Genomic DNA, 21,902 nt, shown 5'->3' with positions numbered 1-21,902 from the left:
ATCCACACGGCTTCTTCGGGGTGTGTTCGATTATCTTTTAATTGGGATTGGAAGCAGCGCGCTGAAAAAAATAATAAAAAAGCACGTAGTTGCCAACGGAGCAGAACTAAGAAGCAGCAACTTGCTGCTGAGCACAAATGCGGGGATATGGGAATATTTCAAGGGAGAGAGAGAGAAAATTCTCGCCACTATCCCATCGCTACACCCTATTAACACACAGCTTTGCCAGCAATTAGCCCTCAGTGAAGATCCACTGTTTTACCAATTTAAACAAATATAATTTTGCTCACTTTACAAGGGAAAAAAACTATTTCGCTTTCAAGGGGAAAGGACAGCGCACCTGTGCTGTAACTTGAAATCGATCCAAAGAGTTAGACTTCCTGAGGATTTTTGGTTGTTTGATTTTGTTGGCACCTGGTTTCAGATGGCATGTGCAATGGACAGATTTACATTAGTCCATACTGCTGCACCTCCAGTAGCAAACGGTAAGTGCCCGTAGGCCATAGTTCAGTGCTAGGTTTCAGTCTGCAACTGCAGAAAGTAGAACTGAAGACGGCAAAGAAACAGAGGATTATTAATCACACAGAGAGCATGTTTTCCTGCAAAGAAACTCAGTTGAAGATGTATCCAAGTTGGAACTTGGGAGGTTCCCAGAGTGCCCAATGCAAAAGTCAGGCACAGTGGGATTCTCTGATATATTCATCCATCTTCAACTGGGTGGTATGGAAGATGTTTCCTAATGATAGGTCCATAGAGTGGTGTGCAAAAGGAAAATCTGATTTAAAGTTGAAAAAAAAAACTTCCTCATTGATCACTCTGTGGCTTGTGTGGTATCTTTCCGGCCAGATAATCAGTTTAAAGATAAACCTTTATTAATCCTGGAAACTATATACAGAAGACAAGTAATGAAACTTTCTATTATGCTGTGGCTGTAGGACCCCCGAGACAAGGTGAAAGTATCTAAGGAATGGTGACATCTCTACACTTGCTGGAGGACCCACTTCAAAGCAGAAGGTGAAAGATTGTCTCTTCCACAAACCTGCAGGTGACGAGATTTCAAGGATCTCGGTGCATCTGTGCAGAATAATAGCACAACCCCCCGCTATCCAGAGCCACCTCTTCCTTGGCTGAGATATAGTCAAGAGAGTTCTGGATGTACGGTGCTAGCAGGCATCTCCATGCAAGTTGAACTCCCGCTCCTCGTGGCGAAGCAGGGAGGTACAGAATCTGATGCTGACCGAGATATGCCAGTTTCCTTCAAAGGAGAATTCATTAGAACCCTACTCAAGACATTTATATTCCCTGGTGTACACGACATTCATGGCTGTAGTTCCATCAATGTGCAGGTGACAACTGTGCTCTCTATAGTAAACCCAGACAATGCAGTGTCTTTCCCAGTTGCCTGGCCATGACAGGACGTGGATCAGAGGAAACTAGCTGACACTTCAACGAGGCAAAAAATATCTACACGTCTGGTTTCTGCCCCCGTGACTTTCAGGGTTTGTCAATCCCTTCTCAATCAAGTTTTCAGTTGAGGGATATTCCTGGGTCCTCCATTGCTTTTGGAGTCTCAGGTCTCACCATCCCATGATTTCAAATAGGTCCTCAGTGACCGGAGCTAGGGACAACAGCTGAAACCATTTCTCTTCGATGTTGGCCTTGGCAGTTATGTATTCCCTTATGAACTCCGACTAGAGTCTAGAGTATTAGACAGCTCTATGCAATGAAGACCACTCAGAAACTCTTCTGATATAAACGAAGGGAAATTCCAATGAAGTCAGTGCAGCTGCATCCATTTACACCAGCAGAGAATTTGTCCCCCTTATGGCAATGTGCAGGCTACCCTCCGAGCTCATTTGGAAGAACTCTGAGGATCGGTGGTTAGCAGGAGTACATTACACCACGGTTTCAGCTATTGCACGGGCTTCCAAATGCATTTTAGCACACTAAGATTCTATGTAGGGACTTAGAGAGTCGTCCCCCCTCCCATCCTTGAAGTACATGAATGCTTCTCCGTTATGTAAAATTAGAACTAGGAACAATCTCATCTGTATTCGTTTACTGTTCTATGTTCACATGTGGACGTGCAGAGGGAGAAGAAAGTGCAGAAAAACTAAGATGAAGAAACCAGTTTTCCATTTAGTTCTGGAAGTGGTGAGACTGATGGTCATTGTCAGGACATTCAGATAGACCCTTTCTCCTGCACTGAGGAATCTGCCTTGCGTGGGCGATGATTTTATTGTTCCGATAGGGTGCAGCTGTCTGAAGGAGATCGCCATGAGCATGGAGGGAGAGGAGTATCTCAGGTAGTTGGGAGCCAATCCCATGCAGTGTTTTGGATATGAGGGCAGTGAGTTTGAGCTGCGCTCTAATATTCAGTAGGGAACTAATTCAGAGGGCAGAAAAGAGGTAATGTGCTCCCCGCATCCTGTGTTGCTAAACATGCAGGCTGCTGTTTGTATCATTTGGAGTTTTTTCAGGATGTGTGGCTTCAGTCCTAGAGATAATGAGTTGTAATAATCAAGGCTGGAAATCATGAATGCATCCATCACCACGGCCTCATCTGTGTCCAACAGAATGAAGAGCGGTGTTCTGGCCAATTGCATTTGGAACTGGGTTCTTTGCCATCATGGCTATTTGGGCATGATGTGTCCTGAAAGACCCCCACGGCCACCGACCTACACTTCTTCCTGGTGCTCTGCCTAGCACTGGCTCCTCTGGTAAAAAAAAAAAAAAAAATCAATATTATAATGGGCTTATTTGAATATAATGCATGACCGAAGGGTCATGGCTATTCCGGAAACATGGGACGAAGACTCTCTTGTAATAACTTGATAATAGGGCGGGAGAGACAAAGAGCAGGAATAAGCATTGTCTCTCAAGACACGAGACAAGCAGTCCCCCTATTGCAAGCATATTGATCTATTCATTCACTCACGCTGGCACAGTTGCCTGGGGCCAGGACCTCATTTTGCTGCGGGGCATGACAAAGAGATAATACATGCACACTCCCCGCACCCATAGGACGTGCAAGGTGGAGCCCGCACCCTTGCAAGCAGGGGCTTCCCAGGGCATGGGTCTGCCTGCGGTGGGCCAAATTTGCAAGCGCAAGCTCCCCATGCACGGATCCTGCAAGCACCTGTGTGTACTCATCGGAGCGCCAGGGTGTCCCAGGGCCAGGCAGGACCGGGGCTAGTGGAACAAAGCAAGGACTTCCCGGGGCAAGCAATGCGCCGCGAATATGACAGGCGCTTGAGCGCAGCCCGCACGCAGGGGGCCCAGCCTGGGCGGCGGTGGGGGAGGGGATTGGCCCTGCAGGCGCGCGCAGGGCAGCGGCGAGAGCAGGGTAGGAACCTTTGTGCGGCGGAACCGAGTGGCGGCGGCCGCGGTTTCCCGCCCGGCCGGGAATCCCGCGTGCCGGGGTTGCCGGGACAGGCCCGGGCCGTGATGGCCGCCGGGCCGAGCGAGCTGGAGCTCTTCCGCCGCCGCTGGCGGGCCGAGCTGGCCGGGGCCCGCCCGGGGAGGAAGCGGCGGCGGGCGGGGGAGCCCGGGAGCGGCCCGAGCCGCCGGGAGCCCGTTTCCGGCTGGAGCAGCTGCGGGGGGGTCCCGCTGGCCGCGCCCCAGGAGGGCGGCGGCGAGGGGGGGCGGCGAGGGGCCGGGTACTTCGCGCTGGCCCGCAGCTTGCTGGACGGGAAGGCCCCCGGGGCCCGGAGCCGCCGCCACCGCCACCCCCGCCCGGCCCCCCCGCCGCCGGCCCAGCCCGCCGCCGAGCCCGGGGGAGACAACGACCTGCTGGGGCAGCTCATCCGGGACCTGGTACGGGACCCCCCCCTCCCGGCAACGGGGGGGGGGGGGCTTCTCTTGCCGGTCCGCCGCACCGCCCTGCCCCCCTTTCCGCCGCTGCATCTCCCCCCAGCTCCTGGGCTCTCTGCGCCCCCCCCCGTTCGCCCCGCTTCTCATTGCCCCACCCTCCATGGCTTCGCCCCCGCTCTGTGCTCGCCGGCCAGGTGCAGACCACAGCACCGGCCGCCTTGCTCCCCGCTCCCCCGTGATCCCGTCGAGCTTCTCCTTCCAATACCCCCCCCTCCTCCCCTCGCTCCTCTCTTGGGGTTTCAGCAGGGGCTGGGTACTTTGTCCTGTCCCGGGGTTGTGTGCAGAGTGCGGTGCCAGGGGCCTCTTGCACATTCTGCGCTGGCTTTTGCTGGAGCAGTCCCGGCTCCTTCCTTCGCATTTCTTCTGCTTCCTGTGCCAACCACAAAGCGCAGCTCTCATGGCATAATGTGGGCCAGGCTGCTCCTGGGTAGACGATAAGAGGGTTTTCTCTTTCTTTCGGTGTGAGAAGCTCTTGTAACATTTCATGGGATAACACCAATTCAAAAGTAGCTTGTAGTTTTTTGAGGCACCTTGTGACTTCATAAAAGGCCTGCTATGTATTTTAAGTTTGCCTCTAGCACACAAAGTAACTCCGTTCTGGACCTGCTGCTGCCTTCAGAAATAAGTAATTCACAGAAGTAGAATTGTACACTTCTGTTTTTCTCCTTCATGGTTTTGGATTAGTTTGTGTGAAGGATAGTTTGTCAGTTGAGAAATCTGTAGTTAAATAGGACTACAGACTGGATCTGCTGAGTCTGGTGTTGCATGTTGGCAGTTTTGTTATCAAAAGTCTGAGCAAGTTTATTTTCAGTTTTTAATCTTAAATGTTAAAATATGTTCAGCTTCATGAAACTGGTAAGAATATGTGATAGGATGCACTTAAACAAAAATGTCACCTCCAGTCACTGTCATTTAGTTGGAGCTGTGCATGATACAAGTGGCCCTTTATATCTTTGTTAATATTCCATTGACTTTATTGGAACCCTGCATGAGTACATTTGTAAAATCAAGGCCTAAATTTTTTAAGTAGGTCCTGAAATAACCCCCATGGTCATGATGTTGCTTCTATAGTTGATGAGGAAAAGGAAGAATGATAACAAGAAAAACTCTCTTTTGAACCTTCACCCAAAAAGGTGAAAGATTTTTTTTTTTACTCAAAACTGACTTAATACCCTAGATCAAGATTCGAGTCACATGGGAATTATGTGTTCTTTAAAAAAAAAACAACACCACAACAACCTCTTTCTGAAGGTTTATGTACTCCAGGAATCATAGAAGCACTTGACTAATGACAGGGACTGCTTTTAAACCAAAACTATACATGGCTGCCTTCAACAGGAGTTACCATTATTTACACTCCTTTATACTTGAACAATTTCTCTGTTATGGGATTAGGAAGGTTTATATGTAAATACTTTAGATTGTAACTATTGAGTTTTTAATTACTCTAAGCCTATTTTACCTTGGTTTCTAAATACATGGTCTTTTTATAACAGTTTTTCTTTGACACCAAAGTGTTTGCTCTTCAGTGTTATGAAGAGGTTGCAGATGAACTTTTTTCTGTTAAATAAAATCTAATCTTTTATCTCAAGATAGTGGCTACTTAATTAGTTTGCCTAGACGAATATTTTGTTAAATTGTATCTCAGTGGATTAGCATTCCTTTCACCAAAGAAACCAATATTAATTGTATAAATGAAGCAGTTAATTTGAAAGTAGTGCTAATTACTATTCTGAACAAGTTAAAAGCTATTTAGGTACGTTCTTCTTGTGTTCTCTCACTGCATTAGAGATTTTATTTTACAGTCTGAGAGAAATCGGGGGAAAGCCTTTGCTGCTTACTAACTTAGCTATGACTAATTATTCTTTCCTTAAAAAAATAAAAATAAAAAAGCAAATTATACTTCTGACAGCTAGACACACATTAATCTGTTTACAGAATTAGTGCTCCATTAGCACACAAGAGTGCAAATCCCTCTCAGAGGGGATGATAGTATTAGAGTTTTGGATTCATTCCAATAGACTTTTAGACAGACCAGTGCTGATTTAATATAATATTGTTCCTTTATCGGTTTTGCTTCATGTGCTATGCTGAGCACTCTCCTACTGACAAATTAATTGGGGATTTTGACCGTTTGTACCATTGAACATGCATTCTGCTTGGCATCCGATATTAGGAGTTAGCAAGTTCTGCTATTTGTCACTGGAAATGGAATTTTTTTTTGTTTTCCAGTAATTAAGTCACTATCTGTGCTTTGACTCTGATGCTACAGTGTGACCATAAATATGCACATAATATCAAAGTTCTCTCTATTTTTTTATCCAGGTATGGAATAAGTTTTATGTGCCCCAAAGCAGATGCAGATGTGCACCATCAGTAGAAACACATGCTACTGGCTGAGAGTGCTCTGCTAATCAGTGGACGGCATTTGAATCTCTCCTGAATGGCTGTCCAAGTGCACAGCTTACAGGGAACACTGCTTTAGACCTAGACATTTTTTGTCTGTACTGAAATTTGGTTTTATTGGGCTGGAAAGTAGGAAGCATTTGTCTGAAGTAAGCTCAACGTTGCCCATTTTACTATTTTTTTTTGTTCTGCATTTCCTTTATCGGGCTGCAGAGGGCATAAACTTAAATGAGGTATTGGCAATGATGGGAGTGATCAAGTAGAGGTGGTAGGTAAGGCAAGCTGTGCACTGCAGCAGCAGTACTGGAGAGCAGACAAAGCTGAAGAATCAGAATATGCTTGACTTTGGCAGAGATAATGAATAAATGGGATTCATTTTGTTAGTTAAATTTCAATAATTATTTTATGTGAGAGATGTAACAAAGATGTATGAGACTCTTGATGTTTGGTATGTAAGTATTATAGAAACAAAAAAAATTGAAGAGCAAAATTTTAGAAATAATAGATTTTCTTGAATATTACAGATTTGCCAAGATTGCCATTATTATGATATGAAAAGTGTCTGAAAATTTCAGTTATGATCTGCTTGTAAGTTAAGCATGAAGACTGAAGCTGAGAGTTGTGATTGGATATAAGGGAATTTAATCTTGCTTTAGCTGCAGATCTCAGTGCAACATTACATTGTAAAATTACCCCTTCATAATTCAGTAACCTAAGTTTCCCCCTAAGCTGCATGGCCAAGCAGGGGCTCAGGGCTGCAGCTCTTCCGTGCTGGCTGCAATACCAAATTTTTCTGGCTAAGAGAAAGAGGCCACTCCTCACCATCCACAGCAGGGAGCTACCAAGATTAGTCTGAGCTCCAGATCTTTGCCCCACCTTATTTCCTCCAGCCCTGAGTACCCAAAGCCCACTCCCCTCCCCCAGCCTGGAACCTGTACTCCCCTCCTGTACCTCAGCCCCGAGCCAGTACCCTTCCTGCATCTCTGTGTCTTGCCCTGATCCTCTCCCCAAACCTGGAGTTTCCTTTCTGCATTCCAAACCCCTCATCCCAAACCTTGCCCCAGAGCCCGCACCTTCAGCCAGAGCGCTTGTACCCCAAACCTCTGTCCTAGCCCTAAGCCCCTCAACTCTAGACCCACCCTAGAACCTGCTCCCTTAGCCTGAGCCCTCATGCCCCTATACTCAGCCTTCTTTCCTAAGCCTGAGCCCCCTCTCATGCCCAGAATCTCTTGCCACATTAATTTTATTATGTGTGCCAATATGCAAGTGATATGTCACACAACAAACCACATTGGTGCACATAAGAAAATCCATTCTGTTCCGGGGTGGGAAAAATTAGAGGGAATACTGTTTACTACTCCCTGATGGCTGCCCAATCTTTTATATGCAGAAAAACAGTTATAACGCAAGTGTGCCATGGAGTTTTTATAGCATAATGGGAGGAGAGAGGGTGGGTTCAGAAAGAAATAGATTGAAAAATCTCTGCCATAGAGTATAATTTCATTTTGATCTATTAAGTGAATCAAGATATTAGAACGCTACATTTTTACACACTGTAGTTAAAACCTCAGTGAATGAAAGTGTTGAGGGTATATTCTTTTCAAGTGCATTCATTTTACGCTTATGACTGAAATTTTGAATTTTTTTTTGTTAGAAACTTGTCTTCAAGATCCTTCTGGTTTTTGTTTTAGATTTTGATGTTAAAATGAGTGTGCATGAATCTTGTATATCTTCATGGCCGTGTTACTTCATGCTTATTCAACTATAGGTTGAACCTTTCTGGCCTGGGAGACTCTGGTCTGGCAACATCTGTAGTCCAGTAGGACCATGGATTTGCTGGAGCAGAGAGCCTCTGTGCCAGAGAACCTCTTGCAGCTGTTGATGCAGTCTAGTGTCCTAGGGGTCGGCTGCCAGCAACTCCGGAGGTAGGGAGCGGAACCCAACTGGCATCCCCCGGCGCAGAGGTCTGGTAAACCTCCCTCCCTTGTTCAGGACTGGTCAGGTCCTGAGGGTGCTGGACAAGGGAAGTGCAGCCTGTATAATCAGATAAAAGACTTGAAAAACTCTAATTTCTGAGCATTAACAATTGACAAGGAAAATGTTTCTCATTGGCCTTCTCTTTGCAACCAGTATAACCATCTGAGTACAAAAAAGAAGTGTTGCTCGGGAAAGCTAAAATTTGTGTTTTCTTCATGTTTATAATCCTTTTTTGTGATTAGAAACTCCTCATGAATCATCTAGATAGGCCTTAGGTCTCTCTAGTCTGGGAGAGAGGTTCCCAAATGGAACTAATGTGACTTGCCTGATCTGACTGTTAGGATGAGAATAGCTCTGCACCTTCATGTAGGAGTGACAGCCTGGCATTCTGGTATAGTAGAGTTGTAGGGTGGAAGAGCATAGAATGTCTGCCTGATTTTAGCTAGATCACCAAGAGTTCTTATGATCTCTTCTTGATTTTACTATAAGACTATTACTGCCTTGCTACTTACAATGTGCAATTTATTCCTGCATTACAAAAAGACTTAATTTATTTTCCTTTTTCTTCTCAGAATGAGATAAATGAGGTTCCTTTCTTTGATATCCAGCTACCTTATGAATTGGCATTAAACATTTTTCAGTACCTGGGAAGGACTGAGCTGGGCAGATGTGCTCAGGTAAGTACTAGCCAAGATTTTCTTGTCTCATTCCATGTAAGATCAGCATGGGTGCTCACTGTGATGCATTTCAACTACTACACTGTGCAGTAGCCCTAAATGACATTTTCCTCTATCACAGACTTAATTTATAATTCTTTACGTATTAAAATATAGTTCAAAAGCTGAAAATTGAAAAAAGTATTCATTAGACTTGATTAATGGTTTGCTTCTGTGTATGCTGAACCAAAATGTTGAAGGTTTGATAGCATGAAAATGTAAGAGCAAAAGAAATGTTTGCTTGGATTTTCAATTCCAGTCAGTATAGTTGTTTATAAACAAATGAACATTTCCTGCAGTGTTTGAAACACAAACAATGCAGCACTGAGAACCTGGAAGTGGAACTGATTGAAAAATTGATTTTTCTCAAGATACGTAGAAAGTAGACAAATAAGATAGTGAAAAATGGAATCTTAACAATTCTGTCACTTCTGGTAGTTTAGTAAGCTAACCTAGGGTGAAGATTTTTTTTTCAAATTCATCCTGTTCCTTTGAGGAATTATTAAGAGGTGTTATCAGTCTATTCTTGAGGACCTCTCATACTGTATGTATACAGTAGCTCACACTCATCTCTGACTTGAGATTTGGTATTGTTAACATGGAAATTTAAGGCTAATACTGCATAAAGTTACCTTGGGCTCCCCTCTTGGGTTTGTACTCACAGACTGTTCAGTCCACGCCCTTGATCCTCTCTCTCCAGGGAGCCCTGTTGCCCTCCTGTCCATATAGATTGAACAATGTGTCACCTGCTTCACTGAATCACCAGAACCCACTTAGCAAATGCCAGTTAGCATGGGGAACGTTAACAGGGTGCAATGTTTCAGGCATTCATTGCCAGTTTATTACATGGATACTGTCAGATGTTTTGGGACGTGGCATTTAGGATTGTTGTCATAAATGTCAATAAAAACAATCCAATAAAAGCAGTGTTTTGGGGGTGGACTTAAACATCCTCTAAAGTCTGAGAGGGGTGGATAACTGTGTTAGTCTGTAACTTTAAAAACAATGAGTAGTCCTGTTTGCAACAGTAAAACATCATATTATTACTCATCAGCCAACATATAAAATTGATTAGCTGAACTAAATGGTAACTATTTGTAACCAGCATGAATGATTAAATTTTACATTTTAATCTTTTTTCAGTTTTAATAATCTAAGATATTAGGCATATATGGATAGCTGTTGTTTAAAAATTTGTGTCACTTAAAAACAGCAAAAAAGTAACCATAGTAGAAAAAGATTTCCTCTTTCAAGAGTTCTACTTCAAAAAGTTTCTGTCTCATTACTTTGTGCTGACGTGCTTTGTAGAAGGCCACGAAACTTTCACATCTGGTCCTATTTGTCAGCCATCCTATAAAAATGGATCAGGGCAGCCTTTCAGAGTGGTTTTCAAGAAGACCAGACTAATTTTTGTGCTGTCATAAACTATTTACTTTGCAGCATAGTAGCATGTGGTAGTATTAGCTACCAAAAGGCTACTTTTTATCAGATCTTTCTTTAAAAAAAAATCAAAGCCCATTTTTAGGCAGAAGTTAAAAGTGAGATGTGCAAAGTATCGTTTGAAAAATACAGAGGATATTATACAGTGGCTAACAGATGAGCAAAGGCCCAATATTTTTCAAAGGATTCAAAATGAGGAATATCTAGTGCGTTAGTGCAGAACTGGCTTCTTTAAGTGTTCAAGTAAAAAGCAAACCAATACAAATAAATATTGTTTTCATTTTTTTCTTCATAATTGTGTTCTAAAAGAAAATCTCCACCCTCTTAAATGGAATGCCCTGCTGCTTTATAGGGTTTTGTAGGAAGATTTTCTTTATTAAGGTGTCTTGGGATTTTAGTAAAATTGGGCCAGTTAGTGGAATTGGCATCATGAACTATGCAAGTGCCTTTGGAGAAAACCTCTTTGCTTAGTTCTTTATGCCAAATTGGTAACTGACTAACAGTAAAGTAGCCTGACTGCTGAGTCTCTTTGAGATTTAATCACACCACAGACTGCTTGGAAGAACTTTAATTTTATCGTGATTCCCCCCTCCCTCACCATCCTCCTTTCTTGCCTACAGCTGCTCTTTGATTTCTTCAAACTAATGCTATGAAAGGGAAAGGTGTCTGTATGGTATTTTAGACACTATAAGGTCATGTGCATCAAGTAAATTAATGGTGTCATCAATTCCTTGAACTCCTATGGTTTCATTGGCCATCTGAAATATCCATATTGTTATATGCTGCACAGCTGCGGGTAGGGGACTGGATTTGATGACCTCGAGGTTCCTTTCGGTTCTAGTATTCTAGCTGTTCTTTTCTGGTACCATTGATGGCAGTTGCATTTTGAGAAGTCACTAAACGTGCTTGTTTCTCTTAATACTGATAGTGAATAGGAATGAGAAGAATGAGGCCCTTGGTGAGCTGTGCATGTGTCAAGAATTGTAAACAGTTTTTTTTAATAAGTATAATATGGAGGGCCTGATCCTACAGATGTGTGAGAGTAACGTAACTCATTTCCTGATCCTGCAAAGGGAAGTCATTGCCTGAAACTAGTGGGATCAATGTATCTTGTCTGTGTTTGGTAAAATGTTGTGTGAATTTTTGGTACTATTTAAATGTTTTATAGTTATTAATAAGACAGCATTCAACACTTGCATTTTGAGGTGGAAATGCTCCTATGTGAGGTATATTAAAAGCTATAGCTAGAGTGGGATTGAGTTCTGTTTGTAAATATGTTGGTGAGTCATTTGATCTAAGTATGTTTATCACCTAACGTCATGCTTTTCATCTTCAGAGTGACTTAGAACCACTAATCTAATTTTAAGGCTGTCACTGGAGGAGCTGAGTCTTGTATTTCAAGAATGAATTGTCCTTTGAGACAAGAATTTTCAGTTGCATGGTTATGTTACCAGTAGAGTTATTAACCTGAATAATTGAGATCTACCTTGAGTTATTTAATAATGCTTTTAAGATCTATTTTAAAAGACACACATGGTTTGGTATTGTCTCAGCTTTTTCAAGTACAGTACAGTTCTGAAGCATGGAGCATGAGACTTAACCTGTTTCCTTACATTCAATGAGCTAAACTCAAGCGAGTCAGGAGGATGAGAGAGAAAGTGGAAAAGCAGATGTATAGAGATTTCCTGAACTTGGTGTTTGAAAAGAACTGATAACTCTTTTGTTATTAACAAAATCAGTCTCAATAGCTCTTGATGAAATTACCATATTAGCATTTAAATTTAGGCTAAATTTTGCACCACATTGCAGCCTATACTTTTCCGTTGAAGTCCTTGGGAGGTAGCTTTGTAATGGCTTTGTGCAGTGTGGTTGTGGAAGAGATAAAACTTAAAAGGGATGGATAAAGTGTTCAACTGAATTTTGTTCAGTCAAGACAGAAGTCTGGAATCTAATGGAAAGAGAACTGTAGGTTTTATTAAACACTGCAGATGGCTTTAAATTAGGTGAAAATTCGAAATTCATGAACACCGCTTTCATGCACATTTGTGTGTAAGAAAGATGTAGTGATGCTCCTGTGTGGAGCTGAGGGGAAACTGAATTTTCTCTGATATAGTCTGATGTAACGTGATAAAAAGATAATGGTGACATAAAAGGTTAAATAAAAAAAATAGTTTCTAGATACAGGGAAAACCCTGCAAGATTTTATTGATGAAAAACTTTGGAGATTTACATAAAGAAACTTGGAAAATAATTATGGTCCTAGTTTAATTTTTAATGAGAATTTTGAGTGTTTTGACTGAGCTCTTTGACTAGCCTTTAGCAAGCAGTTTGTGAATGTGTGTACATGTACACAAATAAAGCCATGATTTTTTGGCTCCCAAGGCCTCACCTGAATTTCTAACTCAAGCCGAGCTAATAAAGCTGATTTCAAGCCAATAGATGGTTTTTAATGCTGCAGCTCACAGTAGTGTTGTGAAGTGAAATGCTTGAGACACTTTTATTAGAGACTTCTTGCAGCTGAGGCTCGCTCAGTGGGGCTTTTACTAGGGATTGTCATGCCAGTTTTGGTGCATTAAGGAAAGGTTATGTTAGATATCGTTTATTACAGTTTTAATTTTTTTTTACTACTTAAAACCAACTTAAACTTAAAATTGGAAATGTCTCAGCAAATGTTATCCATTTTGGCAACACTTAATTTTTTTTTCTTCAATATAATGGTAGCAGGGCAGAAGTTGGCATGGTTTTGTTTTGTTTACTTCTCCATTTGTGCACAAACCTGCCTCATTAATGTCAGCAAAAATGAGTTCCAGCTAAAGAGACAGAGAGGTTTGTTTCCTATCCACCATGTTTGCCCAGAGTTTTAACTCCCGCAGAACAGCTGCTTTTTTGTTGTGCCAGCAAAAAATGGTAACTTTTGTCTTTGTCTAGGCAACAGTGTGTAGATTTGTATTACTTTCAAATAACTGGAATTGAAAGGTGATTCCCTACTGGGTTAGAACAGTTTTAAGTTTTGGCATCATTTTGTTTCTCCAGAGCTGCATGGCCGTGTTCCTTTAGGATGGACATGATGATGGCCATTGAAGTCTATGAAGTTGTATGGTACCTTAAAGACTAACAAAAGCTTTTGTGAAGCTCTTGTTATTGTTGTTTTAAGACATGTATAGCCAGAGAAGAAACAGTGCACGTTTCCTCACTTCTAAGAGAATAACTGTAACCTAGATCATTGTCTTGTTTGATATTTCTAGTTGTTTGATTCCCATGAGCAAAAATATAACTGCATTTCTGTAAAGCGTTTCTATTTTCAGTCTGGATTTTCTAGTTTTTATCTGGCATATTTAATGATTGGCCGTGACATGTGTAAATGAACTGGATGCAATAAATTCTGGGTTACTTGTTAAATGACACTTAGACATGAGATACAATTTAGGATTGAAAATAGGCTCTAGACATTTGATTATAACTCACTAAAATATAGTGCAACCTTCAGGTTGCATTTATGTTTCTTAATCAGTGTGTGGCTTATCACTGATTTCATTGGCGATCGCATCTCTCACGTGGAGATATTTCACTTGTATTTTGCTGTTCTCTTTCATGCAAAAATTGTAGAATCACCACTCAAAGCATTTTATTGAATTGTTTAAAATGGAAGTTCTAGATGCAGTTAATTGTGGTGAAACATTTCTGTTTGAAATAGACAGCAACTTGAGGCTACTTACAATTTTTTGCTTAATACTTCATTCTTATTGATGCAATCTGTAATTCAGTATTTTATATCTCACTGCTGTCACCTTACTAATCAATCATTGTCAGCAAGACTTTAAAGGGATGATGCTTGCATCAGAATTATCTTTATCCTATAAATGTGCAAATGCAATTTTGAATATGAATTTATGTTGAATCTTTAAAAATACTACCTCCTTTTTCCCCCTCAAATTCTAAAAGGGCATGTTATCACAGAGGTAGAGCAAAATAAATGCATTGAATTTGGATGACAGTTGGGCCTGGATAATTTCCTAATCTGGTATATATTTCATTTTTTGTCTGCTTTTAGGTGAGCAAGACATGGAAAATACTTGCAGAAGATGAAGTGCTGTGGTTCAGACTGTGCCAACAGGAAGGGTACCTGCCTGATGCCAGCATCTCTGATTGTTCCTGCTGGAAACTTGCCCTTCAAGATTGCCGTGCCAAAGAGCGGACTTTAAGAACCAATTGGAAGGTAAAATGAAAGGATTTTTTAAAACAGTACCTAGTGATGACCATGTAACACAATCAAATCAGTTGTTCTACTGTTAGGCTACGTCTACACTGGTGTGATCTTTCACAAAAACTCTTTAGCGCAAGAGTTCTTGCATTAAAGTAGTTGTGCAAGAGAACGTCCACACTGGCGTGGATGCTTTTGCGCAAGAGCACATGCCAGCGTAGAGCATCCACGCCACTGTAGACGCTCTCTTGTGCAAGAAAGCTCTGATAGCCATTTTAACCATAGGGATTTCTTGCGCAAGAAATTAATGTTGCCTGTCTACACTGGCCTCTTGTGCAAGAACAGTTGCGCAAAAGGGCTTATTCCTGAGCGGGAGCATCATAGTTCTTGCGCAAGAAGCCCTGATTTCATACAGTAGAACATCAGTTTACTTGCACAAGAACACACGCCCAGTGTAGACAGGTAGCAAGTTTTTGCGCAAGAGCGGTCACTATGGCGCAAGATCGCGCCAGTGTAGACACAGCCTTAGTGAAAAGTGAACCTCTGACTGCTGCCTTTTTTGCCAATAAGATAGTGAAGGCAGTGCAGGGTTTAATGTGCCCTCTTGCTTGCCTGTTTTGCTTTCACTTTGAAAATGTGCTCTGACTCTGGACCATAGCTTCTACGCCCTATGTAATCACCACTTAAAGTCCAGGTTTTTCAGTTGTTGCTTTTGAGAAGAGTCCCCACTGGAATTAGTCTGTGCAGGTAATTCTATCCCCTTTTCCAGCCCATCCCAAGTCACCTTGTAATTTGATGAGTGGGAGATGCATGTAGACTTCTACAGGTTATTTCTTGCATAGTAAATCAATGTCATTCTTCTTATCAAGGGAACACATGGGGAAGTAGAGACTCTGAAACGCACAGGGGATCGGCAAATAGTGGATGGATATTATTTCCTCTAATGGCCATTAAAATGAAATCTTGACCAATAAAAAACGTAGGAGGGTGTGTGCTTCCAGGAGAATCTGGTGTTAGATGAGCCTATTAAAGGAAAAATAGCGTGTCCCTGTATTTCTATGCAGAACCGCATCGGTGCTGTGAGCCAGCTGCAATACGAGTTGGGTAAAGTTTTGTGTGATGTTCATTCCTGTGACGGAGTTGTCATTGCTGGGTAAGTATGGAATTGTTTAATGTTTGTGTAGTCTTTCTTATTGTGACTTCTTGCATGCTGTATTTTGATTGATACACTAGTAAATCCAGACAGACATAGTAGAGAGGAGTTATGTTTTCCAGCAGCAGCTCTTTTCCTGTTAAGATGTACTGTCACCAGGATGAAAGATTGTTGGCAGTCTGAGACAGATAAGATTGACTAAGGCTTTGCTTTTGCTATTTTTGGTTTTGTTTGTAGTTGCATCAATATGAACACATAGCATCGACAAGTTGCAAATGTGTACATAAAAAGTGACTTGGAGGTAAGCTGCACCAAAAATCATTTTTACCTGGGATGTAAAATCCCATTTTATTAGTTAACCAGTTAAACCTAAATTTTAACTAGTTAATTGATTATACCGGGGTGGGCAGCTCCAGCCCAGGTGCTTCTGACATAAGCTGGAAGGCAGGAGCCCGGCAATACTGGAGCAGCTCTCCATGTGCAATGGACCATGGGTGGTGGCCTGCTCCCTGAGTACTGGGTAACTGTTATCCAGTAAGCACACTTACCAGGTTAGCGGTTACCCATCAGCATCCCTATTTTTTTACATCAGTGCAGTTTTCCTTCAGGCTACTTTTTACACTAGTGCATTGCAATTACACTAGTGCAGCTACACCATTGCCACCTTCCCCAAATCCAGTTCACCCCCATCCTTCCCCATGTTGGAAAGCTCAAATATGAGACACTATGGGACCACAAATGAAAGAAGAAAAATGGAAGGAGATTACACATGTGAATGGCGTCTGAAAGATTTTTGGGTTTTAAGGAGAGACAGTAAGTGTAGGAGACTTTCATGTACAGCAGGATGCATGATAGTCAATAATAATAAAAACAAGTACCCATTACTAAGAGAAGGAAATGAAGAAAGGAGTAAAGAGAGAAGTCTAGGAGAAGTGTTGGGAAAAAGAGGCACGTAAAACTACTTCTGTTCTAGAAAAGTTGACCGCTTTTAAATAGATGTAGTTAAACTAGTAAAAGCAGCATGAGCCTCTAAAGCAGATGCTCTAGGGCAAGGGTGGGCAATAATTTTTGAAGGGGAGCCACTTCACAAATTTCTGAAGTGGTCATTCACCCGCCCTAGAAGGAGTGGGGCCTTACACAGGAGGGGCAGGGCCAGGAGGCTTCCTGTGCTCTCCTGCCCACAGACTCTGATTGGCCTGGAGACAGGGGAGCTTGTGAAGTCTTTGGCCCCGCCCCCAGTACTTAGAGAGAACCACCAGATCCCTCGTCCCCAGGTCTTGGTTGGCTTGGGGGTGGAGGTCTGGCAGGGTAGCTGTGGGCTGGATCGACTGGCTTGGTGAACTGCATCCGGCCAGTGGAGGCTGACTTACCCACCCCTGTTATAGGGCGACTTTTTAGTATGTACAAGACAGACAGATTTAAGGATGTGTAAGGCTGTGAGGGTGGGAACAAATGTTTACCTGGACATAGTAAAAAAGGTGATTGGATTCAAGATAGCAATATAAAAGGGTAATTGATTACCCAGTTACCTTACCAGCATGAATACTAGAGTAAGTAGTTAACTGGTGCCTGGCTTAGCTGGAGCAGCCCCTCGCCTGTGGCATGGTGTGGCAGGCTTTACCTGATGCAGCCCTCTTAGGGTTGGGAGCTACTCCAGCCTGGTAGAACCCACTGCACAATGGGCAAGGGACTGCTCCTGCGGTCCCAGCTGGCTACAAGATGCAGCAGGCCAGTAAACCAATTAATTAAACATATAGTTTAACCGGAAGATAAATGCATAGGGTTGCCAGATGGTTTAACCAAAAAATACTGACCCCCCCACCTTCCCCTCCCCCCCCCCCCAAAAAAAAAAACCATTGGGGAAAAAATTCTGTTGAGGAAAGAAAAAGGGGAAGACTGAAGTTATTGAGCAAAAATAAAGGGGAGGACCCCCAACAGTTAAGCTAAAAAAAATAAAACAGCATTAAACAGCATGGCCCCTTTAAGAAGAGGCTTTAGGCTTTTTGCCAGCAGCCTTCTTGTTTTCTTGATCGGAGCCAGAAGGCATCTTCCCTGCAGAACCAGGTAAGTGGGGGGTCTGGGAGGGAGTGCAGGGGCCTGGGGAGGGGGCGGGGACTGGGCTCGGTTGCTGAGTGTGTGTAGGGTTGCCAGGTGTCTGGTATTTTTGCCTCCTGGTGGGGAAAAAAAGATCAGAAAATACTGGACATTTTAGGTGTCCAGTATTTTCTGATTTTTTTTACCGGACAGAAGGCAAAAATACTGAACTGTCTGGGTCAATATCAGACACCTGGCAACCCTATAAATGCAGCAGTTATTTTTGGAATAAATGTTGGCACAGAGATTTATGAAAAGTGGAAGATGAGAGAGGAAGGCGTTACTGTTACTAACACAGGGACCGGGTTTTGAGTAGAGGACAGAAACAAACAGATTGAAATTAAAAGAAAGGACGGACATCTTAATATTCAAGAGGAAGAAGCAACATGATTTAGCAAGAGCCAGGATATTGATGGAGTAAAGAACTTACCTTCTTGTTATTGCTGTTTCTGTTTTGAAACGGTCGTTGCAATACTTCAATTGAAAGGTTTTCTAATTTCATTGTAATTTTTGTACACACGTAAGGAGCTTTTGATTAGATAAAACTATTATTTATATTGCAGTAGCACCTAGAGTGTGTAAAGAGCCAAACAGACCTCCAGGAAAACGTTTCAATATTTGTTATTTCCCCCAAAACGACTCTTCCTGAATTACAGGAGAGATGGTTGTGTTTCCTATAGTAAGAGTATTCCAGGGGGACTATTTTTGTTTACATCTGGAAGCACTACAGGGTTGTGATGTGACCTTATTTAAGATGCAGACCTAAATATTTAGTTTTCAGGAATTCCATTTATATTCAGTTCTTCCAGCTTTATTGCCACCTCTGTTTGGTCTGCTATTATTCATCTCTATGGTACTGAAAAAGTGTTTTTGACTCTTAGCTCATCCCAGACTTGCTGATTGCATTACCCTGAGTATTCCAATGGATGTATGATTTTAAATTGAAACTAGTTATATTTTGCAGATTTTGTAATTATTGTCCTTTTAGAAGAAGTCACAATAGTACAGGGGTGGCCAACCTAAGTTTGCAGAAGATACCAAGCTGGGAGGGGTTGCAACTTCTCTGGAGGATAGGGTCATAATTCAAAATGATCTGGGCAAGTTGGAGAAATGGTCTGAGGTAAACAGAATGAAGTTTAATAAAGGCAAATGCAAAGAGCTCCACTTAGGAAGTAACAATCAGTTTCACACATACAGAATGGGAAGCGACTGTCTAGGAAAGAGTATGGCATAAAGGGATCTAGGGGTTATAGTGGACCACAAGCTGAATATGAGTCAGCAGTGTGATGCTGTTGCAAAAAAAGCAAACATGATTCTGGGATGCATGAACAGGTGTGTTATGAGCAAGACACGAGAAATCATTCTTCCACTCTACTCTACGCTGGTTAGGCCTCAGTTGGAGTATTGTGTCCAGTTCTGGGCACCACATTTCAAGAAGGATGTGGAGAAACTGGAGAGGGTCCAGAGAAGAGCAACAAGAATGATTAAAGGTCTAGAAAACGTGACCTATGAAGGAAGGCTGAAAAAATTGGGTTTGTTTAGTTTGGAAAAGAGAAGATTGAGGGTGGACATGATAACTGTAAGGAGGAGGGAGAAAACTTGTTCATCTTGGCCTGTGAGGATAGAACAAGAAGCAGTGGGCTTAAACTGCAGCAAGGGAGGTTTAGGTTGGACATTAGGAAAAAGTTCCTAACTATCAGGGTAGTCAAACACTGGAATAAATTGCCCAGGGAGGTTGTGGAATCCCCATCTCTGGAGATATTTAAGAGTAGGTTAGATAAATGTCTATCAGGGATGGAGACAGTACTGGGTCCTGCTAGGAGGGCAGGGGACTGGACTCGATGACCTCTCGAGGTCCCTTCCAGTCCTAGTATTCTGTGATTCTATGATTCTAAACCTGAGAGAGCCAGAATTTACCAATGTACATTGCCGAAGAGCAACCGTTATGTCACCAGCCCTGATCATCTCCCTACCACTGCTCTCAGCACATCCTGCCCACTGGCAGCCCCACTGGTCAGTGCCTTCTTCTCCTTTTTCTCCTGCCCGCTGGGATCAGCTCTTTCTCAGTGGGAGACACGGGAGGGGGGAAGCATGGGTGTAACAGGCTCACTGGAGAGGGTAGGAAGTGGCAGGAACCTAGGGGGAGAAAGGGTGGAGGGGGACAGCGCCTAGGGCAGAGCTGGGGGTGGAACAGTGAGCACCCCCCTTGCCCAGTGGAAAGTTGTCACCTGTAACTCCAGCCCCTCCTTTGCAGAGTTTGCTGGAAGGTGAGTGGTGCGGCAGGTGGCTGCTCTGGCGGGCGGGGCTGGAGGAGACTTTGTGGTGGGGGGTGCTATCAGGGGAGATGGGGCTTCCTCTGGCAACCGGGGCCGCTTAGTGGGAGAGCTGTGGCCTGTTGTGGCCATGTAGTTGGGAGGGGGACCAGGGCCTGGTCCGGAGGCTGGGTTCTGTGCTGAGGCCATGTGGTGAGGGCCAGTTGGGGCCTGCTCTAGTTGCATGGTGAGGAGATCGGGGCCTGCTCTGACGGCTGGAGCTTGCTCGGGAGGCTGGCACTGGCTGCGTGGTGGTGGTGAGGCCCTATCCCAGTGGGGAGCCAGGGCCTACTCCGGGGGTCAGGGCCTGCTGCGGGCACATGGGGGGGAAGGTGTGGGTTGGGGTATGCCCTGGCAGTTGGGGCCCTGGTTTGGTGATTGGAGGCCTGCCATGAGGCCGTGTGTTGGGGGCCTGGCCAGGGCCTGCTGCATCGTGGGTGGCCAGGTCTGTCCCAGTGGCCGGGCTGCTCCTGGGGCCAGGTCCAGCCCTTCCCCAGGGCTGGAGCTGGGCTGCGGTTCAGCGGCTCCTGGGGCTGGGGCCCCATGCATCTCCGTTTCTCCCCCTCCTGCACCTTTCCTTCTTCCCTCAGAGCCCCCGTCCCCAACTCTCTCCCCACAACTCCCTTCACACATGTTGTTGCTCCACCAACAGCACCTCACTCCCTGCAAACCCTGGGTGCTGGCAGCAGCTTCCATCTGCCCCAGGTGGGGACTCTCAGCCAGCCCTCTGAGTGGTAGCCCGGGGCCTCCTCTGCCCTGCACACAGGCTACCTGGGGAGCAGTGCTCCCTGGGGAGGGGGGCATGTCTCACCCTCTTCCCATGAGGTGTTGGAGGGCACTATCTGGGAGAATCTCTCGGGTAGTCACGTTGCTGGTGGGTGCCACAATAGCACCCACCCAAACAAGCACACATGCCCTCCTTGTTGGCACACAAGACAAAACTCTCTCCGCTCATGGTTGGAAAATTTTAGAGGAAACACTTCCCCACATACCAGATTCTTCGGTACGGAGCAACGAAATATCTTCGAATCGTATGGCTGTGTGAGAGAGGTGATATCTAAATCAAAAGGAAACGAGTGAAAGGGGATGTTACCCAAACACTTACTTTCTACTTCTACTTTTTTTCTTTCATAAATTAAAAACCCTCCCTACTTGGTTTCTATTTGCATGTTCCCTTTTGTATCCCATTCCTTTTCTTAAACTTCCTTACTTTTTTCTTCTTTTTTAACTCCAGCAATTTTTATTTAATGACAGGATGTCTATTTTTTTGCTGTTGCAGTTACTTCCGTGGTTTTCAGTTTACTAGCAAAGGGGCTGTGCTCCAATGTGTTCTGTGATCCCACAGTTGCAGAATTTCCTGTGAACCAGCTTCTTGTTGGGCTAGTGTGTTACAAAGTTTTTGCTTTTTTTTTTATTAAGTGCCTGGTTGTAAGGCACAACCTTGCAACCCTAAGCAACAGAAACTGTGTGTAAACTGACATAGTTATATTCATCTGCAAATCACCTGAAAAACAATTCTCAGAGGCCTGACTTGTGCATATTCTTGTCAGCCAGTTAGCTTTGAAACTGTACAATACCAGTTTTAACCATTTCATTGTAGCAGTAGCAACTATCCGGGTCAGAACTCAGGGTGCATTGTGGCTGCTCTGCACAGCAACACTGGTGGATTCTGACCATAAAGCCACAGGCAATGGGAAGATTTCACACTCTTCCATTCCCCACTGTATGGA

The 21,902-nt window shown here is 43.6% G+C and overlaps 1 protein-coding gene across 1 annotated transcript in view; it reads left to right on the top strand.

The window, feature by feature from the left end:
- The first annotated feature begins 3,409 nt into the window (after nucleotides 1-3,409).
- The window catches only part of FBXW8 (F-box and WD repeat domain containing 8), an 81,678-nt gene continuing 63,185 nt past the window's right edge, over nucleotides 3,410-21,902 (top strand). Inside the window, exons 1-4 of the mRNA XM_075898175.1 lie at nucleotides 3,410-3,816; nucleotides 8,829-8,933; nucleotides 14,464-14,628; nucleotides 15,678-15,766. Coding sequence (XP_075754290.1) covers nucleotides 3,448-3,816; nucleotides 8,829-8,933; nucleotides 14,464-14,628; nucleotides 15,678-15,766 — 728 coding nt within the window. The 5' untranslated portion in view covers nucleotides 3,410-3,447. The remainder of the gene's footprint in view (nucleotides 3,817-8,828; nucleotides 8,934-14,463; nucleotides 14,629-15,677; nucleotides 15,767-21,902) is intronic.

The sequence above is a fragment of the Pelodiscus sinensis genome, chromosome 15 (genome assembly GCF_049634645.1).
Source record: "Pelodiscus sinensis isolate JC-2024 chromosome 15, ASM4963464v1, whole genome shotgun sequence".
Taxonomy (NCBI): domain Eukaryota; kingdom Metazoa; phylum Chordata; order Testudines; family Trionychidae; genus Pelodiscus; species Pelodiscus sinensis.
Note: the sequence above shows the minus strand (reverse complement) of the source record. Positions and strands in the feature narration are given on the sequence as shown.